We start from the raw sequence: 26,629 nt of genomic DNA, 5'->3' as shown, positions 1-26,629 counted from the left end.
TACAATCGGGGGGTGCCCTACATTGGCGGACCCCCCCGAAACCCCCACCCTGCTTTACTTTCGGGGGGGTCCTACTTTCGGGGAAACACGGTAGCATTTATTTATTTATTTATTTATTTATTACATTATAGCATTTATAACATTATGATAAATCTTCATGCAGCTATATACCAGTCGTATTTTATACACCATGTCGCAGAATGCCCAATGATTTGCTTTAACTTCTCATTATTAAACTCCCTTTCCAGTTGGAACCATGGGCATCATCACCCAACACATGCAACATCTTAGATCGTTTATGTTTTTAAAGAAATCGGTCACTTATAAAATTGAATCCTTAAAGAGGACCAGCCACCAGGATTTTCCTATATAAACTAAAGTCAGTGCTATACTGGTGCTATCATGCTGATTCTAAACATACCTTTAGTTGTGAGATCGAATGTATACTTTCTGGAATATAGGCAAGTAAAGTTTATGAAATACACTGTTATTTGATTGATAGGTGCAGTGGAATATCTAATAGGTAGGTCAGATTTTGCTACTTATTCCCGCCCCTGTCTGCTGCCTGTCCTTCCTCCCCCTGTCCTTCCTCCCTCCTTCTTCCCCCTGTAATAACAGAGACAGAGGGGAGGAAGGACAGGCAGGCAGACAGGAGTGTGAATAACTAGCAACATTTGACCCCCCCATTAGATATTCTGCAGCACCTATCAATCAAATAACAGTCATATTGTTTAGACTGATCAGTCTTTAGGTGAGATGGCCTTTTTCACTCCGTCTTTTTAGTTTTTAAAGATGCCATAGTTACATTCTATTTAATCATGGCACATTTATAACAATATGATAAATGCTCATGCAATTATATACCAGTTGTATTTCATACACTGTATCACAGACCGCCTTATGGTTTGCTTTAACTTCTCGTTATTAAACTCTTTTTCCAGTTGGAACCATGGGCATCCTCACCCAACACAAGCTACATCTTAGATCTTTTATGTTTTTAAAGAAATCAGTCACTTTTAAAACTGAGGCCTTAAAGTGGACCAGCCACTAGGATTTTCATATATAAACTAAAGCCAGTGCTATACTGGTGCTATCATGCTGATTCTAAAAATACCTTTAGTTGTGAGATTGGATGTATACTTTCTGAAATACAAGCAAGTAAAGTTTGTGAATGCACTGTTACTTGATTGATAGCAGCTGTAAAATATCTCATAGTTGAATCAGGTTATTCTAGTTATTCCCACCCATGTCTGCCTGCCTGTCCTTTCTACCCCTGGCTCTGTAACTACAGGGGGATGAAGGAGGGATGAAGGACAGGGGGAGGAAAGACAGGCAGGCAGACAGGGATGGGCATAACTAGCAAAACTCGACCCACATATTAGATATTCTGTAGCTGCTATCAATCAAGTATCAGAGAATTTCACAAACTTTACTTGCCTATATTTCAGAAAGTATACATCCGATCTCACAAGTAAAGCTATACTTAGAATCAGCATGATAGCACCAGTATAACACTGGCTTTAGTTTATATATAAAAATCCTAGTGGATGGGTCTTTAAATAAAGTTCTAGCCCACCATTTTAACATTTTTGTTTCCATGAAGGGTTAAAGAAGAAAATGCAGGCAATTTAATTGCTAAAACCGTAAAGGATATCCTTAAAGGTTTTCAACACCTTTGCACTGATTTTTATTTTTGTTGTCCATTTACTTTGGAGATATGAATTTGAGAAACATTTTAAGAGGACTTAGTTCTACTATTCTGCCACTTTACAGTCTACGACCATCAGGAATTACTTACTCTACTGTCCATGTTAATGTATGTGCACAGAAGATCTTTTTCAGACAGGTTTGTTTTAAATGCTGCCTTAAAAAACAAATAAAAATGATAAAAAGAATACATTTGTGCAATGCAATGTAAAAGCAACTTATGTGTGACGGGTATGACACGAAAACCAGGAGTAGGGCTGACTATGCAGTCCCTCATCCCAGAGGTATGCCTGATGGTGGTGAGGTTTGGACCGCCAACATAACCCTGACTCCTTTTTAGCCCTGGTCTAATACCTCCTCCCCCTAACTCATGGCAGGGTCAGGACATGAGAAATGAACCCCACAAAATGAACAAACAGGGTAAAACCAAAGCTCAAATTCACTGTATACACACACAGGGAAGAGGAAAATAAATGTTCAGGGAGAAACAAAGTAGAGGGAGGAAATAAACAAACAAGGATAATTCCACCGCAAACCCAATAGCACACAACTGTTCACCTATAACTGGATCACTATACAAAAGGACTGGTATTGCTGGAGCAAAGCTAGAGCTCTATTTAGCATGTAAGGCCAGGTTCCACTATTTTGTATGTGGTAGAGGTGGCTGTGATAGGACGTCAGCATCCTGTGACCCCAGCAGCAATTTACCAGCCAGTAGGAATTAACTCCTGCTAAACCGATGACCAGAGAGCACTAGACTAGTCTGAAGTTTTCATGACTCCTAGTGAGTGAGGGGCAGAACACCGTATGACATTATACATACATTCAGTCTTCTGAACTTCTTTTAATGACTTCAGGCTTCTAAAGGTACAAAGTAGTTAAAATAAGTGGCCTTACCATTCTTTAGGCGACTTCTGCTTGAAAAAAGCTTACTGTTTCATATAAAAAAATAGTACAGAAATCAAGAAAACTGTTGCAAAAAATGGCACAAAAAACACAGAAGAAAGATCTTAAGATGTCTAAAAAATGTTCTCAGGACCAAAGTTACTTATGCTTCCTAAATCCTCTTTATCTCGTAAGACACAGTGGGTACACAGACATCTAAAATATGTTGTGTGTGTATACCATAAGGGACAATAGCAAGTAGTAGAAAATGCTTATACACTGCAAGCCCGAGTGTGGAGAGGGAGAAAAGCATCTAAGTCCTTAGGAGGGCAGATTACACAGACTGTAGGTGGAGAAGAAAGAAAGAACAAACAAGGAAGAGTGCAAAGGAAAGAAGGAGATTATACAGGGTGTAGACTGTAGAGAAAGCAAAGTATAGAGAGTGCAGATCATCCACAGACAACTAAACAGGGAGGATATCAACTAACATCTAGAATCAGTGCCTGTCAGCACAAGGAATAGGAGATCCACCATGAGCAGTAGAAAGAGATATCAGTCCAGGAATGAAGCATGATGCAGTGCTGATACTTGAAAGCTAGTGACAACACCATCATCCTGGACACACAACTCACTTCCAGCATATATTTCTGGGAGGAACACATCCATACAAATAGAAATTAGGAGCAGGATACAAACAGTATACGAGGAGGTCTAAGGAAGAATACAGAAATGAAGATTGCAGACTGAAATAATTTTTAACTCAAAATAGCCACTAACATATATCAATTTATTTCTGCTTTGTTAAAGGTGTCTATGTCCTTAATGTTACAGAAGTAAATCAACTCCTATTCAAGAGAATAAAAGCTGATCTGCAATATATAATAGCTGCCATTAAACTTAGGAGCCGTGCAATGTCTAAATCCGGCCGACGCCAGAGCTAATAAAACCTGACCGGTGGAGGCGCCCAGACCCAAAGAACCACTTTAAGGTATTCTTGACGTTGGAATTAAAAAAGGCTATTAAAATGGTTGGTATTTTTATGAGAATTTGAGTTTGCAATTATTCTTAAATGTCAAGGAGGCTCTCAAGAAAACAGTTTGCAAGTGTTCCAGAAGAGGATTGGGTAGGAACCTTCGCTTTGTCTCTAGTTAGCGTACATTGAAATTGACAATTGACACATGCCCAGTGGAGCAGAGACGAGCACAGCCCCTGTGACGAATGTCACTAATGATGCTTTGTTTCAGGGAGAGGGAAGAGGCGGTGACAATGACCGCTGCCTGTGACCCTTTATGATGACTCATTTGAGAATCCCAGTGCATGCTGGGACAGTCAATGAAACATCAAGATGGATGTAGTAGTAAAAAGAAAATAAAACAGATTATTGAGGGAATGGTAGGGACTTTTTTAATTTAAGCATATTACAAAGGATGACATTAAATAGGCATTTAGGATTTAAAGAGAACCTGTCACCAGGTTTTTTCCCTTATGAGCTGCGGCCACCACCAGTAGGAATTATATACAGTATTCCAAAATGCTGTCTATAAGTACCCAGGCCATTCTGTATAACATTAAAAAAACACTTATTATACTCACCTACGGGGCGGTCTGGACCAATGTGTGTCGCTGCTCTCCGGTCCGGCGTTTCCTCTCTGCGGTGATCTCCGTCCTCCTTTTTCTGAGGCCCGTGTGCATGATGCGTCCTATGTCATCCACATAGGCCAACATTGAGCTACTCACGGCAGATGAAAGTATGGCAGTGCGCATGCGCGGGTAGTTTTTAACATTTCCTTGCGCCTGTTCATTACAGTACTTTAATCTGCCTTCAGCAGGGCAGATCAACATGTGCCTGCGCAGGCCCGCAATGCTGGCCTGGGCTGGATAGAAGGAGGATGGAAATCGCAGCACAGAAGAGGCGCTGGACCGGAGAGCAGCGACACCCATCGGACCAAACCGCCCCATTGGATGAGTATTATTAAAGTATTTTTTAGGTTATATATATATCGGCCTGGGCTCTTATATGCAGCATTCTAGAATGTGGGCACAACAAGTATGGAGGAGATGTTGGCTTTATTATTTAGCCAACCGCCAAAAATAACTACAACAATTAGAGTAAACTAGTATCACAGCAGCGTAACTTTTTAGGTGCCGCTATGAAAAGTGGTTTTAGTTGAAGAAATAGTTTGCAAGGAGCCAGTGATGTGGTCATGGCAGTCAGGAGTATTCTGAAGGCCATTGCTATATGCCATGTTACCTAAGACGCCAAGCAAACAAATTATGTAAAACACAGAAATGAAAGAAAAAAAATGTTTCTTGGAAAGTGAGTAGGAAAAGAAAAGAATGAAAAATGGTTAAGACTTCAGGGAATTATTGATCAGGCAGATGATTCCTGAATATCTCTGACCAGCTATAAAGAGAAATGTACAGCATACAGTTACCGAAGCTCAGATCTTACTATTCTGTATGCTCTTTGCTCAATAATCACCACAGGAAAGAAACAGGAATCTGAGCCTTTAGTGTTTAGAATGTATTTGCTCTTATGACAATCCTGCACCAACCCCTAACAATGCTCTATGCCAATAGTCACAACTTCAGGGCTCAGAATCCGCCCCAATTTCATCAGTAATTTTGATCAGTGTCATCAGATTTTGGTCAATGTCAGTTTTTACCATCAGAGATTGGATAGAATTTCATCAGTTTTTCTTGGATATCAAAAAAAAATGATGAAGGTTTTTTAAAGCTTCTCTTATCAAACTGTCCCTCAGAAATGGACAACACATGGATGGCATCCAAGTGCTGTCGGGTGGACCCATTCCCTTGCTTTGTCGAGATTGATCCGGGTTCTTTGACACTTGAGTAGTGATGAGATGACCTGACTAAAAGCCAGCAACAGCATTATGCCAGACACATTTGGCACTTACCGTCACGCTTATGCACACCCTTGAGGGCTGGGGTACACTTCACCTGCTCCCAGTAAAGGGGGGTACACTTTTGCAGAGCCCTTCCTAGGTGCCAATAGCAAGGCTCCTAGTGGCTGGGTACACTTGCCACAAATGGCTCAGCACACCAGTAAACTAGAATGGTAACGCAGAGGAGAACCTACCTAATAAACAAGAAAGGTTAAGGAGCAGAAGTCAGGGACATAAGAACCAGAGGCACAATTAACTATAGCCAGAGATTAACCACAGATACACAAACCAAAAACCTACCAACCATACCACTGATGTACAACTGAAAAATCAGTGGTAAACAAGAGGTATAAACTTCTCTCTCATGGATCACCTGACACCCAACGCCCAATCTCCACCCTATACCCAGGGAGATAGAGGGAGGGGCGAGAAGGGTGGAGAGGAGGGAACATCCCACCACATACCTAAACCAGGAGACACAGTGTTCAATGTCTCCTGGAACCTAGCATCCCAGGATGCCTAATTAGATTCAACACTGGGAGTGATGGCATCCCATCTCCCAACCACACCAAGACCTGAGGCAGGTCCCCGAGAATAGCATACCCAAGCAAGGCGGGATCCTACACCAGTTAGACTGCAACCATTATCCTGGTTGCCTGACATTTCTCTGATGAAAATCTAACATGCCTCTATGATTTTGTGCAGACCACGCTATCTGGGTAAATACACAGAGATGTGAACAGCTACATAGAACTTTTATCTATTTTAGGCTATCATAAACTTGTTTGCAAAAAAACTGAAGACTGAATGAGCCCTAATCAATATTTTATCATGGGTTTTGGATCAGCTTTTCCTGTGGTGCCCCTAAGGCTTCAGTCGACACAGGGTACTGCACCTCACTTAAGGTGCAGTATTCATCTCGGGTAAGGAGGGGTTTAACCATCGGTGTTTCCACATTCCACCTTACATACAGCTTAGGGACCTTCTCAATGGGCATTGGACCAGGATAGGCTGGGGGATGTCCATTATGAGGCATGGGACTTTCCCGGTCACTAGGACAACCACTTAGGGGGCGGGCACCACTTGGGGTAGAAGTAGGAGTAACTCTTACACACACTTCAGTCAAGTCGGGACTTCAGTTCTGGCAGTACGACACCACTTTCTTCCTTCTTTTTCTTCACAGAGCCTGAGGCTTGGAGCGGGAAGCTCAGCCTTGGTTCCTCACTTCTGGAGGGACATCCCTTGGGAAAAGACACTTTCAAATACCGGTGGCTACGTCTAATTTATCCGGGATCGGCTGGAGCCCATCACGGCACAGACCGGTACCCCTGGGCAACCAAAGGACAGTGAGTAAAGACCTGGAATCGCAACTGCCGTGTCCGTCCTTTATTGCCGGGACCGTCGCCCTGCGCTTCGGCGCCAACGGCCATTACTACTACTATCATTCTCCCTGTGGCCTAGCTTTGCCTGCGAGAAGCTGAACTACCCTAGCTGCAACACCATTTGCCCCAGAGGACTGGGACCGCAGTGCCGGCTAATCGCTGGCTGCATATTGCAGGTGGAATCACGAGACTACTCCCAACATCCCTAATACTCATCATCCTCATCCCATCCTCCATGCTCCTCCCTTTTATTGTACACCTTGGGGCCACGAAATCGGACAAGGACCACTCATGACATCCCCCTGACCCAACATCACCGGCACGGCGACGAGTGCAGTTTACCCCTGCCCCGTGGGTGCTACACTCCTACAATGACATACTTATGGTCAGTAATTTTTCACAGATATGGGTGATATTCATGTCTGACTTGCAATGAAATACGGAAACACATCCGTGATGTTTTGTGAACATAGAATAAAAAAAAAAATTAAAAGCACGAACATGAGAACAACTCCAAAGATTATAGCAAGCATTTTTACTGTTCATGAAAAGTATGGATACAAGTGAATGACTGAATGAAGCTTAACACAGTGATACAGGGGTTCCATAATGAAGCCATTTAAAAAGTCCCTCTGCCCCAGAAACCGTATCACTTTTCTAAATGCTCCTTTTCATTATCACCTTTCCCAGCATGGAGCATTGAGAGTGGAGACGTGAGTTACGCGAGGTATGCAGCACTAACCTTCTACTGCTCTCCTCCATTAACCATTTACCTGTCCTAGATCACCACGTATTCTTACTTTAATCCACTCCCTACAGTAGTCCACCAGAGATGCTGGAATTAACCCTTTCACTGTCCCAGATTCACTGACATTAACTTCTTTACTGCTTTACACCACCAGCATACTGACATGAAAGAAAACCCGTCATCTGATTCATGCTGCCAAAACGTTCCGAAGTTTCAGAGAAAAATATAACTGACTGCAATCATGAGCATCCAGGCTCGAATTCATGCTATCCATGAAATCATGGACCTAGACCACCAAGGATGCAGACATTGACCCTTTCATTGCCACAGAGATTAACCTTTTAACTGCATTAGGCTACCATATATAGGGTACAATCATTAACCCATTAACCGTCTTAGATTGTCATTGATTTTTACCTTTAATTTCACATCACAGACCACCAAGGATATTCAAATTTGACACTTTTCTGCCATAGATCACTGTGGGCACAGACATCAGCCCCTATAAAGATGCAAATAATTGCATTATCTGTCCTTGACCAGGGTGCTGTATATTACTATTTTCCTACATACTCTGTGACAGCATATATGCAGTATATCACAAAAGTGACTACACCCCTCACATTTTTGTAAATATTTTATTATATCTTTTCACAGGACAACACTGAAGATATGACACTTTGTTACAATGTACAGTAGTCATGTACAGCTTGTATAACAGTGTAAATTTGGTGTGACCTCTAAGTCAACTCACAGCCATTAATGTCTAAACCGCTGGCAAAAAAGTGAGTACACCTCTAAGTGAAAATGGTAAAATTTTGCCCAATTTGCCATTTTCCCTTCTCGGTGTTGTGTGCCTGATTAGTGTTACAAGGTCTTAGGTGTGAATGGAGAGCAGGTGTGTTTGGTGTTATCGCTCACACATCCTCTCATACTGGTCACTGGAAGTTCAATATGGCTCCTCATGGCAAAGAATTCTCTGAGAATCTGAAAAAAAGAATTGTTGCTCTACATAAAGATGACCTAGGCTGTTAGAAGATTGTCACCATCCTGACACAGAGTTGCAGTACAATGGCCAAAACCGTACAGCGGTTTAACAAGACAGATTACACTCAGGACAGGCTTCCCCAATGTTGACCAAAGAAGTTGAGTGCCCATGCTCCACGTTATATCTAAAGGTTGTCATTTCAAAAAAGAACTATGAGAGCTGCTAGCATTGTTGCATGGCTTAAAGGAGTTGGTGGTCAGCAGGTCAGGGATCAACTCATACACTGCTCTGCATGGCTGTCATCCCAGAAGGAAGCCTCTTCTAAAGATCATGCAAAAGAAAGCCCGCAAACATTTTGCTGAGGACAAGCAGACTAATGACATGGATCACTGGACCTATGTCCTGTGGTCTGATGAGACAAGCGTGTGTTTTTACAACTAGGCAAGGAGTACAAACACAAGTGTTTTTTGCCTACAGTTAAGTACGGTGGTGGGAATGTCATGGTTATGGGCTGCATGAGTGCTGCCGGCTGTGAGGAGCTACAGTTCATTGAGGCAGCCATACAGTAAATGCCAACATGTAATGTGGCATGCTAAAGCAGAGAATAATCCCCTCCCTTCAGATACTAGGCTGCATAGCAGTATTCTAACATGATAACAACCTCAAACCTCCAAGATGACCACAGCCTTGCTAAAGAAACTAAGGGAAGAGGTGCTGAACTGGCCAAGTGTGTCTCCAGACCCAAACCATCTCTGGAGCATCCTCTAACGGAAGGGGAAAGAGAGCAATGTCTCTAACATCCATCAGCTCTGTGATATTGGCATCGAGGATGGAAGAGGATTTCAGTGGCTCCAGTGAAGCTCTAGTGAACTCCATGCCCAAGAGAGTTAAGGCAGTGCTTGAAAATAATGGTGGCCACACAAAATATTGACACTTTGGGCACAATTTGCTTATTTTCACTTAGATGTGTATTCACTTTTGTTGCCAGCAATTTAGACTTTAGTGGCTGCGTGTTGGGCTAAATAAAGCACACCAAATTTAGACCCCTATCACATTGTGTTTTTCCCTACGTTCGCTGGTCCCGTCGGAGCATCTGTCCAAACCCCCCTCCTGCCCACAAAACGTGTTTCGGACGCATGCGCTGTTGTGGCCATTGACTATAATGGAGCAGACAGACTCAGCGTGTGCTCTGTCTTGCACCATTTTTGCACATATACGTTTTCTGCAGGTGGACACCCGAACATAGTCGACTACATTCGGGTGTCCGCCTGCAGAAATATGTACATGTGCAAAAATGGTGCAAGACAGAGCATACGCTGACTCTGTCTGCTCCATTATAGTCAATGGCCATGTCAGCACATGCGTCCGAAACATGTTTTGCGGGGGGGAGGGGGTTCGGACGGATGCCCCGATGGGACCAGCGAATGTAGGGAAAAACGCAATGTGAAAGTAGCCTCACACCATTATACAAGCTGTACACTGACTACATTACATTGCATTAAAGTGTCAGATCTTCAGTGTTGTCCCATGAATAGATACAATATATATATATATATATATATATATATATATATATATATATGTATCAGAGAGAGAGAGAGAGAACAAGAATAGAACAGGACCACTATTGCAGGTATTAGGTGCCAGGCCTTACCACAACTGTCCAAAAAGTTGTAATACAGGTGCTTCTAAATAAGTTCGAATATCATCAAAAAGTTAATTTATTTTAGTAATTCAATACAAAAAGTGAAACGCATATATTATATAGAGTCATTACACACAGAGTGATCTATTTCAAGTGTTTATTTCTGTTAATGTTGATGAATATGGCTTACAGCCAATGAAAACCCAAAAGTCATCTCAGAAAATTAAAATAATTAACCCAAAACACTTGCAAAGGCTTTCAAAGTGTTTAAAATGGCCCCTTAGTCTGGTTCTGTAGGCTACACAATCCTGGGGGAGACTGCTGACTTGACAGATCTCCAGAAGGCAGTCATTGACACACTCCACAAGGAGGGTAAACCACAAGAGGTCATTACTAAGAAGCTGTCTGTTCACAGAGTGCTGTATCCAAGCATATTAATGGAAAGTTGAGTGGAAGGAAAAAGTGTCTTAAAAAAAATGTGCACAAGCAACCGGGATAACCACAGCCTTGATAGAATTGTTAAGAAAAGGCCATTCAAAATAATTCCATCGCTAAACATCAAGCAGGTTCAAGGGATTTTAAAGTTTGTTTCACAACAGTTAGATAAGCCTCTGAAACACTAGGAGAATACAATCTGGTCACATGAGATCAAAATTGAACTCTTTGGAGGCCATAGTGCACACCATGTTTGGAGGCCAAAAGGCACTGCATATCACCCCAAAACACCATATCAACAGTGAAGTTTGGAAATGGGAACATCATGGTGGGGGGCTGTTTTTCAGCATATGGCACTAGCAAATGTGATATAAGTGCAGGAAGGATGAATGGACAAAGCTACCAAGACATTCTTGATAAAATTCCGCTGCCATCTACCAGGATAATGAAGATGAAACAAGGATAGACATTCAAGCAAGACAATGATCCCAAACACATAGTCAAGTAAACTCTCAATTTGTTTCAGAGAAAGAAAATAAAGCTTTATGGAAGAAACTAAAGCTCAAAGTTCATAGAAGGAGCACACAGAACCTTCAGTATTTTATGAGTATGTGAAAGAATGGGCCAAAATCATACCTGAGCAATGTGTGCTACTAGTTTTTCCATACAGGGGGCATCTTGAAGTTGTCATTAATAACAAAAGCTTTTGTACGAAGTATTAAATACATTTCCTGTGTTATGTCTCATTTTTACACATCAGTAAATTTATGGACAGTGACGTTTGACGTCTTTGTCTCTGTGGATTGGATGGTTTGCCACTGATGCACCTTTAGAAATATATTCACTTAGAAAATTGGTGACATGCTCCATACTTATTTCTCTTGAAATATACAGTACAGACCAAACTTTTGGACACACCTTTTCGTTCAAAGAGTTTTTTTTATTTTCATGACTGAAAATTGTAGATTCACTTTGAAGGCATCAAAATTATGAATTAACACATGTGGAATGAAATACTTAACAAAAAAGTGTGAAACAACTAAAAATATCTCTTATATTCTTAGCTTTTCAAAGCAGCTACATTTTGCTTTGATTACTGCTTTGCACACCCTTGGCATTCACTTGATGAGCTTCAAGAGGTAGTCACCGGACATGGTCTTCCAACAGTCTTGAATGAGTTCCCAGAGATACTTAGCACTTGTTGGCCTTTTTGCCTTCACTCTGCGGTCCAGCTCACCCCAAACCATCTCGATTGGGTTCAGGTCTGGTGACTGTGGAGGCCAGGTCCTCTGGCGTAGCACCCCATCACTCTCCTTCTTAGTCAAATAGCCCTTACACAGCCTGGAGGTGTGTTTGGGGTCATTGTCCAAAATTAAATGATGGTCCAACTAAACGCAAACCGGATGGAATAGCATGCCACTGCAAGATGCTGTGGTAGCCATGCTGGTTTAGTATGCCCTCAATTTTGAATAAATCCCCAACAGTGTCACCAGCAAAGCACCCCCACACCATCACACCTCCTCCTCCATGCTTCATGGTGGGAACAGGCCATGTAGAGTCCATCCGTTCACGTTTTCTGCATCGCACAAAGACACAGTGGTTGGATTCAAAGATCTCAAATTTGGACTCATCAGACCAAAGCACAGATTTCCACTAGTCTAATGTCCATTCCTTGTGTTCTTTATCCCAAACAAGTCTCTTCTGCTTGTTGCCTGTCCTTAGCAGTGGTTTTCTAGCAGCTATTTTACCATGAAGGCCTGCTGCACAAAGTCTCCTCTTAACAGTTGTTCTAGAGATGTGTCTGCTGCTAGAACTCTGTGTGGCATTGACCTGGTCTCTAATCTGAGCTGCTGTTAACCTGCGATTTCTGAGGCTGGTGACGCGGATAAACTTATCCTCCGCAGCAGAGGTGACTCTTGGTCTTCTTTTCCTGGGGCGGTCCTCATGTGAGCCAGTTTCTTTGTAGCATTTGATGGTTTTTGCCACTGCACTTGGGGACACTTTCAAAGTTTTCCCAATTTTTCAGACTGACTGACCTTAATTTCTTAAAGTAATGATGGCCACTCATTTTTCTTTACTTAGCTGCTTTTTTCTTGCCATAATACAAATTCTAACAGTCTATTCAGTAGGACTATCAGCTGTGTAACCACCAGACGTCTGCACAACACAACTGATGGTCCCAACTCCATTTATAAGGCAAGAAATCCCACTTATTAAACCCGACAGGGCACACCTGTGAAATGAAAACCATTTCCGGTGACTACCTCTTGAAGCTCATCAAGAGAATGCAAAGAGTGTGCAAAGCAGTAATCAAAGCAAAAGGTGATACTTTGAAGAACCTAGAATATAAGACATATTTTCATTTTTTTCACAATTTTTTGTTAAGTATTTCATTCCACATGTGTTAATTCATAGTTTTGATGCCTTCAATATAAATTTACAATTTTCAGAGTTATGAAAATAAAGAAAACTCTTTGAATGAGAAGGTGTGTCCAAACATTTGGTCTGTACAGTTTATATATATATATATATATATATATATACATATATATTATTGCTAATTGTTAGTAAATGTTGTGGTATTGTACTTTATCTGAGCCTTATTGGTTTTGGTTTAGCTGACCTAGGGGATACAGTGCCAACGGCCCTAACTGCCCTGCTCACTATCTACAAAGGCTTAGAAGGCACATTGCTGGTCAGGCTCTTCATTACCTGTGGACAGAATATCAGCTGGCTTGATGTCTCTTTTCGCCTTTTGCTGCTGCCATGAGCCCCTCCACAATCACACACTGTGTCTATGATATTTGATGGGGTCCCATTTCTTCTTTTTATGCCCCTGCATTGTCTTTTTTTTAAACAATGGACACCTTTGGAGTATTTATTTACATAAATTCAGGGGTTTTTTTGCAGTAAAACATTTAGCAATGGAGTATTATTAACACATTCAGATTGTTTGCCCTCTGTAGTGTCTGTTTGTTGCAGTGGATAATGTAGCTGCATAAGGAGAATGGAGTGAAGCCATCTGACAACAAGGTCTGTTACCTTGAATTCAACTCTCCTGAATGATCTTTTAAGCTGATTTATGGTTTATGATTAATATCAACTCAGTTTAAAAGATTGATTGGGAGACCAACAATAAGGGCCTTGAACCGTTACTCCTGCTCTTCCGAACAGTCAGACAAAGAGGAAGCAGAAGGCAAATTGTAACAGCCTAATCGATGTACCTTTAAGTAAAAAGAATCAACCCAAAGTTGTCCATGTGTTAATGTAGATCAGTGGGTCTACCTAATTAAAATGTGTATGGTGTATATGATCTATTTGTGGTTACATAGATTTGTCTATTTTATTAATTCACACAATTCCTCCCACGGTCTAATCAAATACAGATATGTCAATGGCTTTCAATGAAATTGGCATTGGTGTGTTTGGAGAGTGATAAATTGGTAAATGTGAAAGAGAACTTCAATGGAGATGGGTCATGTGAGGAGTATCTGTCTTGGAAGACTGCTATGGAAGATGCTGATGCTACACACACAAGATAAAAATGAAGATTGCAATGTTGTATAACTTTCACTCTCCATGGTATGCATTGTATCTTCAAAATTAAAGGGGTGGTTATCTAGCATTACTAGTTACATCGATATAATGGTCAGAAACAAGGCTTCTCTCAAATACCTTGTGTTGGCATAGTGCCTCTGAGTGGCGACTATTGCGGCGGCTCATCCCCATCACATGACACCTGGGCACTGTGACCTTTGAAATCCGGTGATGTCAGGTCAACTTCCAGTTGACCTGACATCACTGGGGCTGGCCCCAGTCTCCGTGGGTGACTGGCCTGTTGGTGGAGTTTCACCACTCCTCACAGTCCAGCATCTTGCACTCTCCTTCCTTTGCAGGAGCGATGTTGGGCTGTGATGTCCTGGGAAACTCCGCCCACAGTCCAGTCACTCAGGAAGACTGGGGCCAGGCTCGGTGATGTCAGTCAACTGGAAGTTGATGTAACATCACCGGATCTCAGAGGTCACGGAGCCCGGGGGGGTCACATGATGGGGATGTGTGGACCGAAATAGCGCCACTCACAGGCACTGTTGCCAACACAAGGTATTTGAGAGAAGCCTTGTTTCTGAACATTATATCAATGTGGTCTGTAATGCTAACTAGTGAACCACCCCTTTAATCTTTGATATTTTGCATATTTCCAGTTTCTTACTTCACACTAAGATATCTGACATCTCAGTACAGAGATCACTTTGGGACTCACATGCTACATTTTCTATCCAAGGGCGCAGTCAGACGGCCGTATAACTTGTCCGAGGATCGAATCGTAATCCTCGGACTGGTGGGTGGCTCTCCTGACCCGAGTGTGAGAGCTGTATAGAAATACCTGCTATCAGGAATGCCACTGGCCAGTCCGAGCTTTGCCATGCGATCCTTGGAAGAGTCATATAGCCGTCTGATTGCGCCTTAAAAACCACATATACATTCTAGGGGAAACTCTATAGGGTACGCGGAAAATGCCAAGGCAAGTACAAGCAGATCATACAAACTCCATGCAGATGTTCACCTGTGGTGTAAACTGCTAATTTTCCAATAGTCAATACCTACAATCAACACTAAAATACAAGCCTATGTAATAATAATCTTTATGGAATTACTTATAATTAATGGTTTAACCATCATAAGCTTCAGATAAGGACAAAGATAATATGACATCCCCCTGTAAACCTGCCCTGCGGACCATGCACCACGTGCCAACTCTTTTTGGATGAAAGAAGCCGTTGGTGTAAGCACATTCCCAATTCACTTTCTAATATGCCCATGCCCTCAACATTAATGAACAAAATAGGATTTGTACTAATGCTTTGTTAGCAATATTCCTCAGCAAATAACCCTAAGGTTACATTTGTTTTTCTTGAGCTCTTCCCCCTTAATGTGACTTGCAAACAGAGCGTAATTCAAGAGCATAGCTCACTGTAAAGGTATACATACAACAGCAATTTTTGCAATGACAGTGCAGAGCGGGGATATGAGATCTGTGTGCTAATGAGCTGACACTGCAGAGGCAGAGGAGATGTAGTGGAATGCACTACCCCAGCATCGCAGGAAAACAGGGAGGCTGCGCTCAATGCATTGTGATCTATGGAGCCTTATCATAATTCACGGTAATTCCTGCAGTGAGTTGTTAGCTGCAGTGGAAACACCTTCCTTATTATTGCTGCAATAACTCACTAAAGCCATTTTCTATTTGCCTCCTGCATCTACTGCATCTTGATTGTCTGCAAATGACATCAGTGTAAAGTATTGACAAAATCATGTGTCTTAATAAATAAGCGGGTCAATGGATACGACTAGCATTCCATACTGCGGAGAGAGCAAAAAGCATGTGAGTGTGTGTGTGCATGGCTGTCTTCGTATATATGTATGATCGAGTGTTCACATAGTATACTTGTGTGTATCTGTATGTGTTTGTGTGTAGGTGTCTATGTACATTGTGCTTGCGTATAGGTACAGCAATGTCTGTATGTGTAGGTCTATGTGCGCATATGTGTGTAAATAAATGTCTGGTAGCTTGTGTGTGCGTAAATAGATATTTGTATATGTGTGTAAACTTATGTGTATGCATGCATTCATGTAAGTTTATATGTAAGAATGTTCTTATTTGTATATGTGTGTATATATATATATATATATACTGCACGTGCATATGTGTTTGTATAGCTATTTACACTTCATAGGTCTTCATAAGTCTGTGATGTATGATATACAGTATATATATATATATATGTGCGTGTGTGTGTGTATATATATATATATATATATATATATATATATATAATGTGCTTGTGTGTTAGTCTGAATGTATGTTTATGTAGTATATGTGTAATCGGGTGTCTGTAAGTGTAAGTACATACGAGTTTATATATGCTGATCAAAAATCTAAACACAACAGTTGCTTTTACTCCCATTTTTCATGAGCTGAACTCTAAGGGATACTTTGCACGTTGCGACATCGCGACTGCGATATCGTCGGGGCCAAATCGAAACTGATGCACATCCGGCGCCAGTAACGACGTCACAACGTGTAAAGCCTAGATGCACGATCGCAAAAGTGTTGTAAATCGGTGATCTGTGTAGTGTAGGTCATTTTCATAATGTCGCACCAATAGGAAATACGATGTTGTTCCTCGTTTCAGCGGCAGCACACAGCTCTGTGTATGAAGCCGCAAAAGCGAGGAACATCTCCTTACCTGCCTCCACCGGCTATGCAGAAGGAAGGAGGTGGGCGGGATGTTTATGTCCCACTCATCTCCGCCCCTCCGCTTTTATTGGCCTCCTGCCGTGTGACGTCGCTGTGACGCCGCATGACCCACCCCCTTAGGAAGAAGGCGGGTCGCCAGCCAGAGCGACGTCGCAGGGCAGGTAAGTCCGTGTGAAGCTGCCGTAGCGATAATGTTCGCTACGGCAGCTATCACAAGATATCGTATGTGCGACGGGGGCGGGTGCTATCGCGCTCGGCATCGCTAGCCGATGCTAGCGATGTCTCAGCGTGCAAAGTACCCCTAAGATCTAAGACTTTTTCTATGTAGACAAAGGGCATTTTTCTCTCAAATATTGTTCACAAATTTGTCTACATCTGTGTTAGTGAGCATTTATCCATCCACCTCACAGGTGTGGAATATCAAGATGCTGAGTAGACATCATGATTATTTCACAGGTGTGTCTTAGGCTGGCCACAGTAAAAGGCCACTCTAAAATATGCAGTTTTACAGTTCTGGAGGCATCTAGGAGTGTCAGAAAACCAGTCAGTATCTGATGTGACCACCATTAGTCTCATGCAGTGCAAAACATCTCCGTTCCACATTGAATTGGTCAGGTTGTTGGTTGTGCCATGTGGAATGTTGGTCCACTCCTCTATAATGGCTGTACGACATAGCTGGATATTGGCAGGAACCATAACACTCTATTGTATACGCCGACCCAGAGCATCCTTAATATGCTCAATAGGTGACAGGTCCGGTGAGTATGCTGGCCATGCAAGAACTGGGATGTTTTCAGCTTCCAGAAATTGTGTACAGATCATTGCAAGATTGGGCCGTGCATTATCAGCTGCAACATGAGGTGATGGCCGTTGATGAATGGCAGAACAATGGCACTTGTTACGCTGCCTCTGTGCATTCAAAATGGTATAAAAAAATGCACCTGTTTTTGTTGTCCATAACATAAGCATGCCTATACCATAACCCCACCGCCACTATGGGCCACTCGATTCACAACATTGACATCAGCAAAACACTCACCCAGACAATGCTATACACACAGTCTGCCATCTCCCCTATAAAGTGAAAAGGGGATTCATCTGTGAAGTGAACACCTCCAGCGTCTGACGGGCTACCGGAGGAATCTCCTGTAATACCAGGCCTGGATTCAGTTACCTGCATTGTACTCCGGAGCTGTCACCTGAGCTCCAGACTGAACCACGAGCGCCGAGTGATTGATTCCCCGGCGATTGCGGTTCAGTTCATGTCAGGTGCAGACAGGCCGGGCTGATCTTCGGTGCTCTCACCTGAACTCCGGAGATCAGCCCGGCCTGTCTGCAGCTGTCATCAACTGAACCGCAATCGCCGGGGAATCAATCACTCGGTGCTCGCGGTGCAGTCCTGCAAACTCTGAGATCAGTCCAGGCTGCAGGTGAGAGCTCCGGCGTGCAAAGCAGGTAACTGAATCGAGGCCTGGAATTACTGGAGATTCCTCTGGTAGCCAGTCCGACGCTGAACACCTCAACAATGTGCCAGACGCCAAGTTAGTTATGACAATGAACTGCACTCAGGTAGAGACCTTGATAAGGATGAGCAGATGAGCTTCCCTGAGATGTTTTCTGACACTTTGGGCAAAAATTGTTTGATTATGCAACTGATTGTTGCAGCATCTGTCCGGGTGGCTGGTCTCAAGCGATCATGGATGTGAAGATGCTGGATGTGGAAGTCCTCGGCCGGTGTGGATACATGTGATCTGCGGTTTTGAGGTCGATTGGATCTACTGGCAAATTCTGTGAAACACCATTGGAGATGGCTTATAGTAGAGAAATTAATATTCAGTTAATAGTCAACAGCTCTGGTGAACATTCCTGCAGTCAGCATGTCGATTACACGCTTCCTCAAAATTGTTGACATCTGCGGCATTGTGCTATGTGATAAAACTGCACATTTTAGAGTGGACATGTACTGTGGCCAGACTAAAGGGTGCTTTACACGCTGCGACATCGCTACCGATATATCGTCGGGGTCACATCGTTAGTGACAGACATCCGGCGCCGGTAGCGACATCACAGCGTGTGACAGCTAGGAGCGACAATCAACGATTGCAAAATCGTTCAAAAACGGTGATCGTTGACACGTCGCTCCTTTCCTTAATATCGCTGCTGCAGGTACGATGTTGTTTGTCGTTCCTGCGGCATCACACATCGCTCTGTGTGACACCGCAGGAATGATGAACATCTCCTTACCTGCGTCCACCGGCAATGCGGAAGGAAGGAAGTGGGCGGGATGTTACGTCCCGCTCATCTCCGCCCCTTCACTTCTATTGGCCGGCCACTTAGTGATGCCGCAGTGACGCCGAACGCACCTCCTCCTTGAGGGAGGCAGTCACAGCGACGTCGCTGACAAGGTGTGTTCGTGTGACGCTGCTGTAGCGATAATGTTCGCTATGGCAGCGAGCACCGAATATCGCACGTACGACGGGGGCAGGTGCTATAGCGCTCGACATCGCTAGCAATCGCTAGTGATGTTGCAGCGTGTAAAGCACCCTTTAGGCACACCTGTGCAATAATCACGCGGTCTAATCAGCATCTTGATATGTCACACCAGTGAGGTGGATAGATTATGTTGGCAAAGGAGAAGAGCTCATTAACATAGATTTGGACACATTTGTCAACAATAGTTGGGAGAAAAATGCCTTTTGTGTAAATAGAAAAAGTCTGAGATCTTCGAGTTCAGTTCATGAAAACTGGAAGCAATCACAAAAGTGTTACATTTATATTATTGTTCAGAGCATTCATATGTGTATATCTGTTTCTGTATGAGCCTGTGTGAATGTGTGTCTATGAGTCTGTGTGAATGAATGGTTCTCTGTGTGTGTATATAGGTGTGTCTGTGTGTACATATGAATCAATGTATGTGTATGTCTGTCTATTTATATATGTCTGCGTATTCATATGTGTGTATGCATCTCTGTATTTGCCTGTGTTCATGTTGGTGCATCTGCGAATCTGTGTGGGTATGTTTGTCTCTTTGTACATATAAGTATGTATGTACTGTATATGTATATGTATATGTGTCTATGTAAACGTGTTTGAGTATTTATGTGTGTGTAAGTGCCTATGTGCGTTTCTGTGAGTTTGTAAGTGTGATAATGAGTTGCCAATGTATGTAAAGTGCTGTGGAATTAATAGAACTATATAAGTGAATACATATTATATTATTATTTTGTGTATACATTAAAGTGTCTATAAATATATTTGTGTCTGACTATGTATGTGTCTCTGTATATGACTGTGTGTATATGTGTGTCTGTGAGTCTGTATGTATATATGGATGTATGTTTGTGTACATATGTCTATTTGTGCGTACACATAAGTGCCTATGTCTGTACGTGTGTCTATGTATATATGTGTGCCTGAGTATTCATATGTTTCTAAGTGTCTGTATGCATGTGTGTTTGTCTCTGTAAGTCTGTGTATGTATGTTTGTCTGTGTGACTATGTGTGTTTGTGTGTGCATATAAGGGTGTCTGTATATTTTTGTCTATTTATGTATGTCTGACCATTCATATGTGTGCAGGTGTCTCTGTATGTGACTGTATGAATGTGTGTTTGTGTATGTGATGTGTATGTTTTTTCTGTGTCTGTGTGTTTGTGTGTACATATAAGTGTCTATGTATATACATGTGAGCCTTTGTATATATGTGTACCTGAGTATTCTTATGTTTGCATGTGGCTGTGTGCATTTGTGTTTGTGTCTGTGTGTGCGTATGTTTGTCTGTGTGTCTGTGTGTTTGTGTACTCATATAAGTGTCTATGTATATATATATATATATATACACACATATATATGTATGTATGTATATATGTATGTCTGAGCATTCATATGTGTGTATAAGTCTATGTATGTGCCTGTATGCATGTGTTTGTTTGTGTGTGCGTATGTTTGTCTATGTGTGTCTATGTGTGTTTGTGTACTCATATAAGTGTCTATGTATATATGTGTGTATGTATGTATATATGTCTGAGCATTCATATGTGTGTAGGTATGGTTCTCTGTGTGTTTGTATCTATGTATATATATACACACACACCTGTATGTGCCTGTGTGCATGTCTGTGTGAGTTTGTGTGTTTAAAAGCAAAGATTATTTGATCGATACACAAATACATTCATATAGAATCTGTGCCATTGTTCTCAGATACATAACATTTACATTCTGATATTGAATGAAGCAATTGCCATCCATACTGTCTCTGCTATTCACTATCATGGCTTAGGCCTTAAAGGGTAACATTTTGTAGTGCCTTTGCCTTTTAAAGCCATAGAGACAAACTGTCCTAATGAAAAATATATTTACGAGCATCCACTAAAGTGTTAATTCAGCTGTGTAATAATGTGATACCGGCTTAGACCACTGAGGAATTCAAGGACAAAGCTTTGTAGCTGCTGCATTATATACATATGGGGATAAGAGGGTTATTTGTCAAGAAACCGAGAGTGTCTCCAAGACTGAAATGACATAAATTGTATCAGTTCTGCTTTCTGTGGCACCACTGCAGGACGTTCTTGGCTCTCTCCTCACTTTGGAAGCAGGAGCCCTCTAAATCTTGAGAGTGTTTTCCTCTTTCAGGCACAAAGTGAACAAACTACATCATTCCATCAGCCCTGTCCATCATGTCCGGATGAGTGACCCCTCCAGAGTTGAATAAAACCTCCTTTTTCCTTTTATATTTTACCCATCAGGAGCAAAATGGTACAAATTAATTGATACTGATACAATTTGCTGAGTAAATTGAAAACTAATGACTTGGCACTTCACCTTTGCTGAGTACACAGTGTCATGTTAGGTGGCTCCATGCTGGGTAAGCCTTTCTTTTTTTGGAATAAGGACGTAAAAGCTTTCTGACATCTGAAAAATTATTGTTTTTTATTTGATTTGACACCCGTAACACTTCTATTACTCCGATCTCTGCTAGTGCTATGGCTCGGCCTGGCTGATTCATTACTTGGCTACTTGGGTTCCTAATTTGGGTTCAGAAGGCATTTAGCGCTAAATGTCCACCCCCTTCACATTCCTCTTTCCACCCTTTCTGAATACAGAAAAATGAAGATATTAAGTTAATTCCGAACCCCCAACAAGCACCTTTCATTTCTCTAATTAGCCTTAAACACTGAGATGTGTTAGATTACATTGGTTTCTTTGTGTAATTTGCTTTATTTTCATAAGGAAATATTGTTGATTGAAATCAATTACTGAAAACTACGTGCAAAAGCTTTGTGCGTTTAGGTTTAATCCATTCATTGATATTTGAGAAATGGCGTTGCAAAGCCAACCTCTTGAAGGGATTACTTTGATTAAGGATTAAGAAAAGTGTTTGATTGAAATGACATTCATTCAAAAAAAGAAGAAGCAATGGATTGTAAAACGTGTAGGCGAACAGTACCAGGGTGGACTGTATTTCATTACCACTTAGGTAAGACCTACTTCTTCTTGAAAGGGGAGGACAAAGCTGATTTTTTGTAAATCGGAAAGATCATTTTATTTTATCCGTGAAAAGTAGACTTGAAGCTAATGTAGTCTATTCATGTAGGCTCCTATAGTAGAACTTATCAGATACCATACAGATATAATACACTTTGTGCCTGTCAATCAGCTTCTTGGTTTATTGGGTTTTGGAGGCTTCAATGCCCCATTACTACAGTTAGTGTCCGGTACCACTGGACTCAAGCAGGAACAATAACTTTGATGCATCATGAGGAATCACTTGCAGCCAACAACTGGCTCTTATTACTGGCTCTGACAATGCAGCACAGTCAGATCCTGCCTATGCTGTCTGATATATGTATATACTGTGTATATATATATATGTGTGTGTGTATATATAAATATTCATATATATGATACATGTATACACTGTATGTATATATATATATATACATATATATATGTATATATATATATATATATATATATATATATATATATATAAAAGTATATACATATATATATATATATATATATATATATATATATATATATATACACACACACACGCACACACACACACACACACACGTATATATATGTGTGTGTTGCACCATATAAACCCTAATATAAGTTTCCCCCTTTGGGACTATGTTCAGCAACACTACACACACATCTATTTCCCCAGCATACTTATTATTTCATGTGGCCCATGGAAGCGAAACGAGCACTGCAGAGAAGAGCTCATTAAAGACTATGCAATAAAACTATGATGTCTTGGTATTCCTCAGACTTTAAACATTCACCAGCATACGCTTCAGCACTACGTTCATAACCAATGGGATTTTTTCACCATATGACAATGCACTGAGATCCCAGTGATTGTTCGTTCATGTCCAGACTTTGGAATGTGCTGCATTAGATGCTCAGATAACCAGAGATACCTCTCTACTATCACAGAGGAAAGAGAGAGAAACAAATAATAAATAAATAAAAATAGGGATGAAAAGAAAGAGCAAGACCAAGACTAAAAAAACAAAAAGGGGTCATATCAACAAATACAAATATAGAGTAAGAGACAATGAGATTTATTTCCTATACTTTCCAAATATATTTTGCTTATGTCAATGAGACAACATTTTGATTTCTCCTAACACATGGAAATAAATAATTACTTTGATGGTCTCAAGTTGACCTGAAACTCCCTTTTATTAATTTCGGATTGTCAAGAGAAGTATAATTTTTTTTTCTACTGCCAAAATATATTGAACTCAGCACATGAATATCTATAAAGCGCCGTACACATTATATTTCTGCATCACCGAAGCCGTAGAGCAATATATATATTTATATATAGATACTTACAGGCATTGGTCACAGAGAAACTGTTGGAGGAGTCTAAGTGATCGACATTGTGGAACAGCTGGAAGGGCCTCTCTGTGTTATTTTGGTTGGTGTTGTGCAGCTGAACGGCAAATAAAAATGCACTGTGTTCCTGAATTGTGTTTTTCATGAAAAGTCCACCTAAAAAAATTTAAACAAGAAGGAAAGAGAAAAAAAATCAGCTCACGAAAAAGTAATATTTGCCTATAATCCATAAACGCTAGTCACTTGAAACGTGTCACTACCCAATATATTTTTGTAAACTGTGTACACTAAATTGTTTGGATTTATTAATATTTATTGATTTTCCAACAAACGCTTACAGGGTTAGATCACACCAAAAATAATATTTCCTATTAAAGTATAGATTTGATCAAGTTTGTCTTTTGGAATCTGGATCAATTACTCTTTTCCACATATGACCTGTGATTGACGTTCTTCCATAATGTGATAGACCATATGCAAAAGACTTCAGATAAGCCACAACTGACTTTAACACTAGAAGTCCCAGAAATTTCGAGCTCCCCCCTGAAGTCCCGAAAGAGGGTCAAATGACCCTAAGTCCAAACTGAATAGAACTAACTAGAAACTAAATGGCTAAACTCAATGGAAAACAACAACCTTCTGTGGTGCAACAGTAATGGCCTTAACTACAGAACAAAAGACGGTGATTATAGGAAGTTAGCTAAAATCCTTCAGGTCATTCAACCCGTCTCTGGGTTCCAAAGGTAGAAATGTTAAATGACCCCTCTCTGGGACTTCTAGTGTTAAAGTATGGATTTGATCAAGTTTGTCTTTTGGAAGCTGGATCAATTACTATTTTCCACATATGATCTGTGATTGATGTTCCTCCATAACGTCATAGACCATATGCAAAAGACTTCAGATAAGCCACAACTGACTTTAATTGGAAATAGGGGGCATTTCCCTTTAAGACATTAATTTGCTCTAAGCCCAGTGCTTTTTTCCTGCCTTTCTTCTAATACAATTTGCTGACTCCAGTTCTTCTACAGCTTCCATCAAGAACAAGACGAGCAAAGCTATTCAGCAGTGTACAAGATGTGAGTGAATGGAAGGCTGTGTGTTTCTGCCCATTCTGCTCACATCCCCAGTACAAAGAGCAGGCTCTGGACGGATTCTCTGGCTTTTAGGTGGAAGCAATTCCTCTGCACAACTTTTCTGCAGTGTGTTGAATCCACATGAAGCTGTATCTGGATTTCTGCTTGCGCTTTACTACTTTAATAAAAAGCTGCAGTGACTCCAGCCATATTATGGGTACAGTATGCCTTCATCTCCCTCTGTATCTGCATTATTTCCAGCAGACACAAGAACAATCCTATCAGGGGAAGCTGCTAGATGATACGTGATGGGCTGGAGGAATACATAGAATAATGACAGACTAATGCAGTGCATGAAGTTGGGCAATGCTCCTATCCAGGACATGATGCTGAGAAATACAAAGGCAGCATGCATCACTATGCAGGATCTGCACATGCTATACATGGAGAAAGCAGCACTTACCTATATTTATAGTGTTGGGGAATCCTCCATAGGTCTCGCCTGCAAGGCTTAGCAGCAATAGGAAGACAGTCTGGAGCTCGTTCTGTCCCATTTTCACAGCCTTAATTTCTAAAACGAAACTGACACAGCCTGGGCATTCAGCACTTTGCACAGTCCCTGTCCTTACAGCAGCACCATGGACAGCTCCATTGGCTGCAAGCTGCAATTCAGCCCCTTCCTCACTATAGAAAATCAAGGGGACTTTTCCCAAAGATGGTGGTGAAGAGAGAGAGAGAGAGAAAGGGAGTGAAGAGGAAAAAAAAAAGATCAGATGAATAAGGCTCCTCCAATTGGACCAGTAGGGGGGTTATTGATCAAACTTGATCTGACGTTGAGTTAAAGCAGCCTCAGCCTCACTGCAGCCCCTGCACACTGCAAAGCACAAGGAGATGGAATCGATTCAAGCTCCCAAGCCTCACGTGGACCAAAGCCTAACCCCTTCATTACTGAGGACAACAAAGCTTGTAGGTCCCTTCTCCATCCCAAAATATCATGCCAGTGTCCCAGGAGCCAAAGAAATGTCAGGAGTCTGTATACTCTGCTGCAGATTGCTGCTGTGCCACCATGGAAGCACAAGGAAAATGCCCCCTTTGTATTAATGTAGTCAAATGAGAGATGATAAGCATAGAGCTGGCTGCTGTCTGAGCCTGCACCAGCTGAGCCTCCTCCAGATGCGCTGCATTCACTTCTGGAGACACTAATGTATCCTTTTTATACCAAGAGTTGCAGATTTCAATATTTATAAATAACGGCTGAACATTCTAACGGTCATATATACACAACGTTCTACTGCTTTGTTCCACTCCTCTCCTGCAGACATCAAGGATGGATATCTGTATATTATATATTTTACATCATCCATTTCTGCTGTAATAAAACTTGCATCAGTCCATGTTATGTCTGCAGCAAACTCCAGACATCCCCACTCAGGACATTCATTCTGCAGTACAGTGTTCACGGTCATTTATAGATCTGAAATGATTATATTTTGGTAAGATACTGCAGCCAATAAAACACATCTTGAATATCAGGAGGAATCAATATGTTTTGCTTATTTACATGATTGTGCCATTTGTGCTGCCTGATTGAGCACCACATCTGTAGTTCCCACTGCTCCAGACTTGTCTGGATGGGTTGGCTTCTAATTTATATACTTTCTGTGGGAATCCAAGTTGTCATTTTAAGGTAGAATTTTAATTTGATATTTTGCATATATTTTAGGATTGCAATGTATAGATTCCACAGC

At 41.4% G+C, this 26,629-nt stretch overlaps 1 protein-coding gene across 2 annotated transcripts in view; it reads right to left on the bottom strand.

The window, feature by feature from the left end:
• GRIA3 (glutamate ionotropic receptor AMPA type subunit 3) overlaps nt 1-26,055 on the bottom strand; it is a 493,575-nt gene extending 467,520 nt beyond the window's left edge. The window contains exons 1-2 of one of the 2 annotated variants that reach the window (XM_075323906.1): nt 25,345-26,055; nt 23,806-23,964 (exon numbers count right to left, since the gene is read on the bottom strand). In XM_075323906.1, the coding sequence (XP_075180021.1) occupies nt 23,806-23,964; nt 25,345-25,435 (250 nt within the window). In that variant the 5' untranslated portion in view covers nt 25,436-26,055. The remainder of the gene's footprint in view (nt 1-23,805; nt 23,965-25,344) is intronic. The other variant, XM_075323907.1, reaches the window with a different exon arrangement.
• Between the last annotated feature and the right edge of the window lie 574 nt (nt 26,056-26,629).

The sequence above is a fragment of the Anomaloglossus baeobatrachus genome, chromosome 9 (assembly GCF_048569485.1).
Source record: "Anomaloglossus baeobatrachus isolate aAnoBae1 chromosome 9, aAnoBae1.hap1, whole genome shotgun sequence".
Taxonomy (NCBI): Eukaryota; Metazoa; Chordata; class Amphibia; order Anura; family Aromobatidae; genus Anomaloglossus; species Anomaloglossus baeobatrachus.
The sequence above is the reverse complement of the archived record's forward strand: the minus strand, read 5'-3'. Positions and strand labels throughout refer to the sequence as shown.